We start from the raw sequence: 12,747 nt of genomic DNA on the forward strand, positions 1-12,747 counted from the left end.
GGGCCGGGGGCCGACTCGGGAATCTTCGGCCGAGGCTCGGCAATCCCCCCATCCTCCGTCCGGGGCCTCCAGCCCGGGGCCGATCCGGAAACAGCCGAGCGGATCCGGAAACAGCCGAGAGGACCCGGAAGCGGTGCGCTCCGTCACCAGGGAGTGCGGGAATCCGCCGTTTGCGCTGAGGCAATGGCGGCAGCTGCGCCGGTGGCCGCGGACGACGATGAGCGGCGGCGGCGGCCGGGGGCTGGTACGTGAGGGGGCGTCCCTGCACGCGGGGGACGGTGAAGCTGGGGGCGGGGCTGAGCCAGCCACCTGCGGATGGGCGGTGGAGAAGGGTGATGGAGAAAGGGGCGGGGCCTAGAGCCACCGGCAGAGGGGGGCGTGGCCCGGCCATTCAAGGGGTAGGGCCAGTGACAGGTGCGAGGTGGGGGCTGGTGAGGAAGGGGCGCGGCCATTAGGAGGGCGGGGCCGAGTGGGACCGAAGAGGGGATTGAGTGAAACTGGCCACCGCGAAGAGATGGAGTGTGGGCAGCACCCGGCGGAGCGAGTGGGAAGGGGGCGGGGCATGGGCGGGGCCAGGTGAGCCGGGCGGGCCCAGGTGAAGGAGGCCCCAGGTGAAGGCAACAGTACTAGGTTGCAGGACTTGCTAAGCCGGTAGGTGGCCTGGGGTGTTAAGAGATGGGAAGAGACGCTGATCCCTGTCCCCTACAGCACTGGAGGACTCCCGGCCCCAGGAAGGGGCAAATGGTGAGGCCGAGTTAGGTGAGCTCAGCCGGCTTCGGGCTGAGCTGGCAGGCGCCCTGGCGGAAATGGAAACCATGAAGGCTGTGGCAGAGGTGAGCGAGAGCACGAAGGCCGAGGCTGTGGCTGCGGTGCAGCGGCAGTGCCAAGAGGAGGTGGCTTCGCTGCAGGCCATCCTGAAAGGTAAGACGAGGGACTCACCTAGACTCCCCATCAGCCCCATACTGGGGAGTGCATGACGAGAAAGGGATTGGGGGCACAGATAAGCTATGGGATAGGTTAGCAGCGCTGCCTGGCACAGGGCATGCCTATGGGCCAGAGGAAGGGCCGCCCTTTTAAAATTTGCATAGAGGCCCTCCCTCCATGTGATAGCAGCAGCTCTGTCAGTTACAGCTAAGTTTAGCTCCCAGCTTCTATCTGTTGCCTTGTCCCATGTCATTTCTTGTCCCTCACTGATGATTGATCAACCCTGAAGATGGGCGAGAAACTTCTCAGTTCCCCAAACCAACCTCATTTTAGTCTGGACTTCTGGGAAGTAGAATCAGCCCTGGCCCAGTCTCTGTGAGTCTAATGCTCTGCTCTCTAGCCTTCCCCAGACACTCCCCCCTCCACCCCACGCCATGCACCAGCTTCCCCACCTCCGCCCCACGTTCTTTGTACTTGCTCCTCTGGCCCCAGATGCCCCAGCTGCTGATCCTGTTTTCTACTCTCCTTCCTCTAGCAGAAGCCAGAGACTCTGAAACAGATGTCAGAGCTGCCCCCACTGCTATGCCCCTGCTGCGGTAGGGCTTTTGTCAACTCTGTCCTGGACTTTTGTCCCAACCTTCTCATAGATCTCCCTCTATAGTCTGGCCTTGACATTGGCTTCCAGAGTAAACTTCCTAAAATTCCCTTCCCAACAGGCGATTTCCCTTTCTAACAGCTGCTGCTGGCTGGAGACTTCTCTGGGGCTGTATTTCCCACATTTCAGGATCCACGTGCCTGTGCAATGTAGACACATCCTTGTACAACTTACTCTGCTGTTTACTTAATATTTGTTCTTTAAATAGATCCACATTTAAAAAGTTTACATATATTTATTAAGGGAAACTTGTTATCTCTACTATATAAGAAAAGCCAGGTGTGTCCTAAATAATAACAGTAGCTAGCTTTTTTTTTTTCTTGAGTCAATGAGAGTTTCACTCTGTCGCCCAAGCTGGAGTGCGTCACAGCACACTGGTGTGATCTCAGCTCACCGCAACCTCCACCTCCTGGGCTCAAGCAGATCCTCCTACCTCAGCCTCCCAAGTAGCCAGGACTACAGGTGCAAGCCACCATGCCTGGCTAATTTTTAGTATTTTTTTGTAGAAACAGGGTCTCTCTATGTTACCCAGACAGGTCTTGAACTCCTGAGCTCAAACGATCTGCCTGCCTTGGCCTCCCAAAGTGCTGGGATTACAGGTGTGAGCCACTGCGCCTGGCCAGGTAGCATGTTTTGAGCACTCACTATGTGCCAGGCACTGAGCTAAATGCTTTATGAGTAACTAATCTTCATAACAAACTCTGTGAGGCAGGAACTATTATCCATCTCCATTTTACAGAGGAAGCTCTGAGGCCCGGAGAGGTTAAATAACTTGCCCAAGGTCATATAGCTGGAAAACAGCCAAAGATTGGAAACCAAGCAGCCTAACAGCTGAACCATTTTTTTTTTTTTTTTTGAGACAGTGTCTCACTCTGTTACCCAGACTGGAGTTCAGTGGTGCAGTCTCAGCTCACTCCACCTCCCGGGTTCAAGCGATTCTCCTTCCTCAGCCTTCCAAGTAGCTGGGACTACAGGTGTGTGCCACCACACCTGGCTAATTTTTTTTTTTTCTTTTTTTTGAGATGGAGTCTTGCTCTGTCGCCCAGGCTGGAGTACAGTGGTGTGATCTTGGCTTACTGCAAGCTCCACCTCCCGGGTTCACGCCATTCTCCTGCCTCAGCCTCCCAACCAGCTGGGACTACAAGTGCTCACCACCACGCCTGGCTAATTTTTTTTTTATTTTTATTTTTAGTAGAGACGGGGTTTCACTGTGTTAGCCAGGATGGTCTCAATCTCCTGACCTCGTGATCTGCCTGCCTCCACCTCCCAGAGTGCTGGGATTACAGGCGTGACCCACCACGCCCGGCCCCATTTTTTGTATTTTTAGTAGAGATGGGGTTTCACCATGTTAGCCAGGATAGTCTCGATCTCCTGACCTTGTGATCCGCCCACCTCGGCCTCCCAAAGTGCTGGAATTAGAGGCGTGAGCCACCACGCCCAGCCCAGCTGAACCTTTACTTCTACTGTTAGTGCACTATTAATAATAGGTCAATATCTATACATACAAAAAATTACCACGTTCTTCCAAAAATCAAACAAGTCCATGTTACTCAAGTGAGGTCAGGAGTTTGAGACCAGCCTGGGCACCAAAGTGAGACCCTTAGCTGGGTATGGTGGCAAGTGCCTGTGGTCCCTGCTACTTGGGAGGGTGAGGTGGGAGGTTCACTTGAGCCCAAGAGTTTAAGGCTGCAGTGAACTATGATTGTACCACTGCATTCCAGCCTGGGTGACAGAGGGAGACCCTGACTCTCTTTTTTTTGTTTTTTTTTGTTTTTTGAGACGGAGTCCCGCTCAGTCACCCAGGCTGAAGTGCAGTGGCACAATCTCGGCTCACTGCAACCTCCGCCTCCTGGGTTCAAACAATTCTCCTGCCTCAGCCTCCCAAGTAGCTGGGATTACAGGCACCCACCACCACGCCTGGTTAAATTTTGTGTTTTCAGTAGAGACGGGGTTTCACCATGTTGGCCAGGCTGGTCTCGAACTCCTGACCTCAGGTGATCTGCCCACCTCCGCCTCCCAAAGTGCTGGGATTACAGGTGTGAGCCACGGCACCTGGCCCTGACTTCCTAAAAAAAAAAAAGTCTATGTTCTATCCAACATCACCTCCATCTCCTGCTGACCTGTGGGATAAGTTCCAAACCTCTTGGCATCACATTCAAGGCCCTGGGGGCCACCCACTGCCTCCTTTCCAGTGTCTCTCCTTGGGCGCCTTCGCTGTTCCAGTCCCTCCAACATATCCCACCATGCCACAGCCATGCCAGCTGCTCTTCTGCTGCTCACACTGATCCTGTTAACTTATGCATCTTTCCCTCCTTCACTGTCTACCACTGTCCTCTCCTGCCTGGGCAGGCAGGCAGAGTGAGGGCTCCTTCCTCTGCGATATCCAAGCCCAGGAAGGGTCCTCTCCTGTACCTCTTCCCATACTGCATCCTAACTGTTGCCACAGCCGCCCTCTTCATTGGACTGTGAGCTCCCGGTGGCAGGCTTTGTGTTTGATTAATTTCTGTATTTCCAGAGCCCAGCTCAGAGTCTGATCCAGTGTAAATATTTATTACTACGATTAAGGGCCGGGTGTGGTGGCTCATGCCTGTAATCCCAGCACTTTGGGAGGCTGAGACGGGAGGATTGCTTGAGCTCAGGAGTTCAAGACCAGCCTGGGCAACATGGCGAGACCCCGTCTCTACAAAAAATACAAAAATTAGCCGGGCGTGCTATTGTGCGCCTGCAGTCCCAGCTACGCGGGACACTGAGGTGGGAGGACTGCTTGAGCCCAAGAGGCTGAGGTTGCAGTGAGTCATGATTGTGACACTGCACTTCAACCTGGGCAACAGAGTGAGACCCTTTCTCAAAAATTAAAAAAACAGGGGCCTGTGGTGGGGTGGGGGGAGGTGGGAGGGACAGCATTAGGAGATGTACCTGATGTAAATGACTAAATGACGAGTTTATGGGTGCAGCTCACCAACATGGCACGTGTATACGTATGTAACAAACCTGCATGTTGTGCACATGTACCCTAGAACTTAAAGTAAAATTTAAAAAAAAAAAAAAAAAGGGCTGGGAGCAGTGGCTCACGCCTATAATCCCAGCACTTTGGGAGGCCAAGGTGGGCGGATCGCTTGAGGTCAGGAGTTCAAGACCAGCCTGGCCAACATGGCAAAACCCTGTCTCTACTAAAAATAGAAAAATTAGCCAGGGGTGGTGGTGGGCGCCTGTAATCCCAGCTACACAGGAGGCTGAGGCACGAGAATCACTTGAACCCAGGAGGCAGAGGTTGCAGTGAGCCAAGATTGCGCCACTGCACTCCAGCCTGGGTGACAGAGTGAGACTCTGTCTCAAAATAATAATAATAATAATAATAATAATAATAACAACCAAAAAAATTCTTACTGTTCTTAAATATTGACTGTTCCTGGTATATATTAGTAGGAACAGTGTCATATCTTCTGTGTGCCTGAGAAAGGGCTGGACACCTTGCCTATATCATCTCATCTATTTTTAATTTTTATTTTTTTTTGTACACTATTTATCTTAGATATGTCATCTCATTTAATCTGTAGCCACCAGAAGGATGATCAGTAGTGTCCCCATTTTGCACCTAAGGACACTGATGCACAGAGAGGCTGTGATTGCCCAGGTCAATTTCTGCAAAGCCTGCCATGGCAACTGCTATGGTAGATTGTCTTACAGAAAGAGTCAGTGCATCAAGAGTCCCCTGCTCACCCACAGGCAGGGCCGGCTCATTGACCCTCCCTCTCTCCCACCCTCCCTCTCCCCCACCAGACTCCATCAGCAGCTATGAAGCCCAGATCACTGCCCTGAAGCAGGAGCGACAGCAGCAGCAGCAGGACTGTGAGGAGAAGGAGCGGGAACTGGGCCGCCTGAAGCAGCTGCTGTCCCGGGCCCACCCCCTGGACTCCCTGGAGAAGCAGATGGAAAAGGTTGGGGTTGGGTTGTTTTCCCCGCTGCCCTGGGATTTGGAAGGATGTTGAGGATTGTAGATGTCCCATTCCCCGGTCATGGGGTGCAGGGCACCCAGCAGTGATTCTAGGAATAGCACAGAGTTACCAGGTGTTGTTGAGAGCTTGGCTCTGTGCTCCGTAGGGTCCTGGCTTGCCCCTTATTAGTGGGTGACCAAGTTCGCTCAGCTCCAAAATTAAGTTGTGCAGAGGGAAGGGAACTTACACTTAAGGGTAACAAAAAAAAATCTTACTGTTATTAAATATTGACTGTTCCTGGTGTACATTACCTCTTGGTAATATATTGTTACCTCTTGGCTTGGTGCAGTGGCTCACGCCTGTAATCCCAACACTTTGGGAGGCCAAGGCAGGTGGAGTACTTGAGGTCAGGAGTTCAAGACCAGCCTGGCCAACATGGTGAAACCGTGTCTCTACTCAGAATACAAAAATTAGCCTGCGGCGCACACCTGTAATCCCAGCTACTCAGGAGGTTGAGGCAGGAGGATCACTTGAACCCAGGAGGCAGAGGCTGCTGTGAGCTAAGATTGTGCCACTGCACTCCAACCTGGGCAACAGAGTGAGACTTTGTCTTAAAAAAGGATGCCTCTGATGCTTTAGGCACTGTGCTTAGTGCTTGACAGAGTCAGCCTCCCCAGTCCATTCCCTGTAAGGGAGATCTATTAGATCCATTTATCAGATGAGTACGATAAGGCTCAGGGAAATTCAGTACTTCCCCTGTTTACGCACATAAAAGGGAGTGGAGTTGAGATTTTAAAATCTAAGCAGAGGACTAACTCATGCTTATAATCCCAGCACTTTGGGAAGCCAAGGCAGGAGGATCGCTTGAGGCCAGGAGCTTGAAGCTGCAGTGAGCTATGATCTCACTACTGCACTCCAGCCTGGGCACCATAGCAAGATCCCATCTCTAAAAAATTTTTTTGTTAAATTAGCTGGGCATGGTGGTGCACACCTGTAGTCCCAGCTACTCAAGAGGCTGACATGGGAGGATCACTTGAGCCAGAAATCAAGCCTGTAGTGAGCTATGATCGCATCACTGCACTCTAGCTTGGGTGACAGAGTAAGACCCTGTCTCTTTAAAAAAAAAAGTCTAGGCAGACTGGTTTTATTTATTTATTTATTTATTTATTTATTATTGAGACAGAGTCTTGCTCTGTCACCCAGGCTGGAGTACAGTGGTGCAATATCGACTCACTGCCACCTCTGCCTCCTGGGTTCAAGTGATTCTCCTGCCTCAGCCTCCCGAATAGCTGGAATTACAGGCACCTGCCACCATGCCCAGCTAATTTTTTTGTATTTTTAGTAGCGACGGGGTTTCGCCGTGTTGGCCAGGCTGGTCTTGAACTCCTGACCTCCAGTGATCGGCCCGCTTCCGCCTCCCAAAATGCTGGGATTGCAGGCGTGAACCACCGCATCCGGCCCAGGCTGGTTCGAAAGTGTTCTTAATCTCTATGATATGTCACCTCCTTTATTATTGCTGTTATTAACAATTATGGGAAGCACATATTTATTATCAAACGCTTCATCTTTCAAAGCAAATTTGCATTGTTACTTCATTTGATCCTACAGCAGACCTGTGAGATAGATACTTCAATTAATATTCTTATTTCATGCATAAGGAAACTGAGGCTCAGGGATGGTGTCAGTTACCTAGTTAGAAAGACAAAGATGAAGACAGGAGCCCATGAAACAAAGACCTTCAAGCCACATCTTCCCAGCATCCGGGCTGCCCCGTGCATCCGGAGTGTTCCCCAGGGAGCACCTCCGCAGGTTGGTAAAGGAAAGGGCCCCGCTCAATGAAAGCTGCCCAACACAGTGAAGGGAGCATCAGGGCTGGGTGTGGTGGCCCACGCCTGTAATCCTAGCCCTTTGGGCGGTTGAGGTGGGCAGATCACTTGAGGTCAGGAGTTTGAGACCAGCCTGGCCAACATGGGGAAACCCTGTCTCTACCAGAAAAGTACAGAAATTAGCCAGGCATGGTGGTGGGCACCTGTAATCCCAGCTACTCGGGAGACTGAGGCAGGAAAATCTCTTGAACCCAGGAGACGGAGGTTGCAGTGAGCCGAGATCATACCACTGCACTCCAGCCTGGGCAACAGAGCAAGATTCCATCTCAAAAAAGAAAAAGAGATTTGGAGGATTAAACAGCTTACTTGAGAAGATTTCAAGTGATTCAAGAAGTGAAAAGGGTGTGAACTAGAAGTAGGGAGTGATGTGGACAGGGATGACTGGCAGATTTCTGCCTTGAACAACTTGTGGCCAGCAGGGCCGTTTTCACTGACCGAGTGTTTGTGGCAGGAAGAACAGCGTCCCTGAGTGGTTTGTTTTGGGTGTCTACGGTTAGAGGAGCCTGTGGGACATATAAGTGGAGATATGTAGAGGCTGTTGGTTGCTCAACATCAGCAGGATCTGAAGCTTGAAAAGAGGTGGGAAAATCTGGTCAGCTCTATGGTGGTGATGGGAGTGTGGGAGAACAAATCGATCAGGATGAGATTTGGCTGCATGTGATTGAAAACCCAAATTAACAGTGGCTTAAATGTGACATAATTTTTTTTTTTTTTTTTTGAGACGGAGTCTTGCTCTGTCCCCAGGCTGGAGTGCAGTGGCGCCATCTCGGCTCATTGCAACCTCCGCACCCGGGTCCTGGTTCAAGCGATTCTCCTGCCTCAGCCTCCCAAGTAGCTGGGATTACAGGCACGCACCACCACATCCAGCTAATTTTTGTATTTTTAGTAGAGACGGGCTTTCACCATGTTGGCCAGGCTGGTCTTGAACTCCTGACCTTGTGATCGGCCCGCCTTGGCCTCCCAAAGTGCTGAGATTACAGGTGTGAGCCACCACACTTGGCCAGAAATTTTTTTTTTTTTTTTTTTGGAGACAGAGTCTCACTCTGTCGCCCAGGCTGGAGTGCAGTGATGCGATCTTGGCTCACTGCAACCTCCACCTCCCGGGTTCAAGTGCTTCTCATGCCTCAGCCTCCCTGAGTAGCTGGGATTACAGGTGCCCACTGCCACGCCCGGCTAATTTTGTATTTTTAGTACACACAGGGTTTTGCCATGTTGGCCAGGCTGGTTTCGAACTCCTGACCTCAGGTGATCTGCCCACCTTGGCCTCCCAAAGTGCTGGGATTACAGGCATGAGCCACTGCACCCGGCCCAGAAATTTATTTTTTTCAAGTCCAGAGGTAGACGTTTCAGGACTGGTATAGCAGCTCGACAAGTTGTCAAGCAGGCTCCTCCTATATTGCTGTTTTGCCATAGGTAGCACATTGCCTCATGGTCCAAGATGACTGCTTGAGTGCCAGCAATCATGTCCACATTCCAGCCAGCAAAAAGAAGGAGAAGGAGGAATAAAGAAAGGCACACCCTCTTCCTTTGAAGAGTTGTCCTAGGCCAGGCACGGTGGCTCACACCTGTAATCCTAGCACTTTGGGAGGCCGAGGCGAGCGGATCATTTGAGGCCAAGGTGGGTGGTCTCAGGAGTTCGAGACCAGCCTGGCCAACATGGTTAAACCCCCTTCTACTAAAAATACAAAAAAATAAGCTGGGCGTGGTGGCGTGCGTCTGTAATTCTAGCTACTTGGGAGGCTGAGGCAGGAGAATCACTTGAATCTGGGAGGCAGAGGTAGCAGTGAGCAGAGATAGTGCCATTGCACTCCAGCTTGGGCAACAAGAATGAAACTTCTTATTAAAAGAAAAAAAGTTGTCCTGGGCCAGGCACGGTGGCTCACACCTGTAATCCCAGCACTTTGGGAGGCCGAGGTGGGTGGTCTCAGGAGTTCGAGACCAGCCTGGCCAAAATGGTGAAACCCCGTCTCTACTAAAAATACAAAAATTAGCCGGGCGTGGTGGTGAGTGCCTGTAATCTCAGCTACTCATGAGGCTGAGGCAGGAGAATCGCTTGAACCCGGGAGGCAGAAGTTGCAGTGAGCCGAGATCATGCCACTCCACTCTAGTCTGGGCAACAGAGTGAGACTCCATCTAAAAAAATGTAATAATAATACAAATAAAATAAAGAGTTGTCCTGGAAGGTCCCCTTGGCTTATCTGTTTCCATCTCAGTAGCTGGAACTTAGCCAGATGATCTGTTTAGTTGCAAGGAAGCTCAGAAATGTGGATGGTATTTTAGGATTTAGGCCACATGCCCAACTAACAATGTGAAGTGTGCTGGGTATTGGTGTAATCCCAACCCAGATACTGGGAATTACACTTGTAATGCCAGCACCTTGGGAGGCTGAGGTGGGAGGATCACTTGAGGCCAGGAGTTCAAAACCAGTCTGGGCAACATAGCAAGATCCTGCCTCCATAAAAAATACAAAAATTAGCTCATTGGTGCACATGCCTGTAGTCCCAGCTAATCAGGAGGCTGAGGCAGGAGGATGGCTCGAGTCCTGGAGATGAAGGCTACAGTGAGATGCAATTGCACCACTGCACTCCAGCCTGGGCAACGGAACGAGACCTCATTTTTTTTTTTTTTTTTTTTTTTGAGACGGCATCTCGCTCTGTCGCTCAGGCTGGAGTGCAATGGCGTGATCTCGGCTCACTGCAACCCCTGCCTCCCGGGTTCAAGCGATTCTCCTGCCTCAGCCTCCCGAGTAGCTGGGACTACAGGCGCCTGCCACCAAGCCCAGCTAATTTTTATACTTTTAATAGAGACAGGGTTTCACCATGTTGGCCAGGATGGTCTCGATCTCTTGACCTTGTGATCCGCCTGCCTTGGCCTCCCAAAGTGCTGGGATTACAGGTGTGAGCCACCGCGCCCAGCCGACCTCATCTCTTAAAAAAAAAAAAAAAAGCCAGGCATGGTGGCTCAAGCCCGTAATCCCAGCACTTTGGGAGGCCAAGGCAGGCGGATCACGAGGTCAGGAGTTCGAGACCAGCCTGGGCAACGTGGTGAAACCCCCATCTCTACTAAAAATACAAAAATTAGCTGGGCATGGTGGTGCGTGCCTGTAATCCCAGCTACTGGGGAGGCTGAGGCAGGAGAATGGCTTGAACCCAGGAGGCGGAGGTAGCAGTGAGCCGAGATCGTGCCACTGCATTCCAGCCTGGGTGACAGAGCAAGACTCCATCTCAAAAAAAAAAAAAAAAGGTAAAGTTCTATGACGAAAGAAAAAAATGGATGTTGGAGAAGGAAGATATGGTGAGTGACAGGGCCACAGGAAGAAGTCGTGACCTTCATCCTCGCCCTTATGTCCTGGGGCAAGTCGTGGAAGCTTCTAGAGCCTCTGTGTTCTTACCTCTGGAATGAGGGTGGACAGCACCTTCTAGGGAGGATTAGGAGAGCTGATGTGCTTGGAGAGGAAGCTCTGAACAGACCCGGGGCTTCAGCACTCGAGAGGGGGAGCTATTGCTGCCATACCCCACTCCCTCCAGGCCCACGAGGACTCGGAGAAGCTGCGGGAGATCGTACTGCCCATGGAGAAGGAGATCGAGGAGCTGAAAGCAAAGCTGCTGAGGGCTGAGGAGCTGATTCAGGAGATCCAGGTGAGGGCGCGGCTGGGGGGCGCTGGGGAAGGAGGGGTGCCAGAGGACCCTGGCCCCCCAGCCTCTTCCCTGCCCCCTTCCCTAGAGACGTCCCCAGCATGTCCCTTCCCTGCACGGCTCCACGGAGTTGCTGCCCCTGTCCCGGGACCCATCGCCCCCGCTGGAGCCTCTGGAGGAGCTGAGTGGAGATGGGGGTCCAGCAGCTGAGGCCTTCGCTCACAACTGCGATGACAGCGCCTCCATCTCCTCCTTCTCCCTTGGCGGTGGGGTCGGCAGCAGCTCCTCCCTGCCCCGAAGCCGCCAGGGCCTGAGCCCTGAACAGGAAGAGACGGCCTCGCTGGTGTCTACGGGCACCCTGGTTCCCGAGGGCATCTACCTGCCCCCTCCTGGCTACCAGCTCGTCCCAGACACTCAGTGGGAGCAGCTGCAGATGGAGGTGAGTGTTGTGGGCAGGGTGGTGGGGTGTACCATCCCCCTCTCCGCTGGATGCTTCCCCTGCACCACCTGTGTTCAGACCCAGAGCTAGAGCCAGAGGTTCCACAGGGAGAAGAGAGGCCCGCCTCCTAGTGAAGGCAGGCAGATGTAAACATGCATAGGGGCCAGGTGTGGTGGCTCACACCTGCCATCCCAGCCACTCGGAAGCTGGGTGGGAAGACTGTTTGCAGCTAGGAGTTCAAGGCCAGTCTGGGCAACATAGTGAGACCCTGTCTCTTTATAAAAGTTAAAAAAAAAAAAAAAAAAAGCCAAATATACACCTGTAGTCCCAGCTACTTGGGAGGCTGAGGCAGGAGGATCTCTTGAGCCCGGGAGATCGAGGTTGTAGTGAACCGAGATCGTGCCACCCACTCCAGCCTGGGTCACAGAGTGAGAACCTGTCTCAAAAAAAAAAAAAAAAAAGTCCGGGTGCGGTGGCTCATGCCTGTAATCCCAGCACTTTGGGAGGCCGAGGTGGGTGGATCACCTGAGGTCAGGAGTTTGAGACCAACCTGGACAACATGGTGAAACCCCCCCATCTGTACTAAAAATACAAAAATTAGCTGGGCGTGGTGGCGCATGCCCGTAATCCCAGCTACTCAGGAGGCTGAGGCAGGAGAATCGCTTGAACAGGGGAGGCGGAGGTTGCAGTGAGCCGAGATCGCGCCATTGCACTCCATCCTGGGCAACGAGAGTGAAACTCTGTCTCAAAATAGTAATAATAATAATAATGTGATACAAAAAATGAGTTGTACATTTCACATGGGTAAATTATATGGTAAAGAAATTATAACTCAATAAAGGTGCTTTAAAAAAAAATGCACATGGATGCATGGGGAAGATATTGTCACCAGGGAGATGCCCAGAGGAAAAAAACTGGGGTTATAGGATAGAGACTGGCAGTGAGGGAGACTGACCCGGGTTCAGGCTGGAACTGAGACCCAGATGGTGGGAGGAAGTGCTCTTAAAGACCGGGGCAGGCCGGGCGCGGTGGCTCACTCCTGTAATCCCAGCACTTTGGGAGGCCGAGGTAGGCAGATCACCTGAGGTTGAGAGTTCAAGACCAGCCTGACCAACATGGAGACGAGCATGGTGGCACATGCCTGTAATCCCAGCTACTTGGGAGGCTGAGGCAGGAGAATCGCTTGAACCCAGGAGGCAGAAGTTGTGGTAAGCCGAGATCACGCCATTGCACTCCAGCCTGGGCAACAAGAGAAGCAGAGAGAAACTCTGTC

General features: G+C 52.1%; 1 protein-coding gene across 4 annotated transcripts in view; it reads left to right on the forward strand.

Annotated features, from left to right (window-relative positions):
• RABEP2 (rabaptin, RAB GTPase binding effector protein 2) overlaps nucleotides 1–12,747 on the forward strand; it is a 21,366-nt gene continuing 8,619 nt past the window's right edge. For all 4 annotated transcript variants that reach the window (XM_054454411.2, XM_054454413.2, XM_054454412.2 and 1 more), the window contains exons 1-5: nucleotides 1–244; nucleotides 709–921; nucleotides 5,360–5,517; nucleotides 10,928–11,038; nucleotides 11,124–11,474. In XM_054454411.2, the coding sequence (XP_054310386.1) occupies nucleotides 184–244; nucleotides 709–921; nucleotides 5,360–5,517; nucleotides 10,928–11,038; nucleotides 11,124–11,474 (894 nt within the window). In that variant the 5' untranslated portion in view covers nucleotides 1–183. The remainder of the gene's footprint in view (nucleotides 245–708; nucleotides 922–5,359; nucleotides 5,518–10,927; nucleotides 11,039–11,123; nucleotides 11,475–12,747) is intronic.

This window comes from Pongo pygmaeus, chromosome 18, assembly GCF_028885625.2.
Source record: "Pongo pygmaeus isolate AG05252 chromosome 18, NHGRI_mPonPyg2-v2.0_pri, whole genome shotgun sequence".
NCBI classification, from domain to species: domain Eukaryota; kingdom Metazoa; phylum Chordata; class Mammalia; order Primates; family Hominidae; genus Pongo; species Pongo pygmaeus.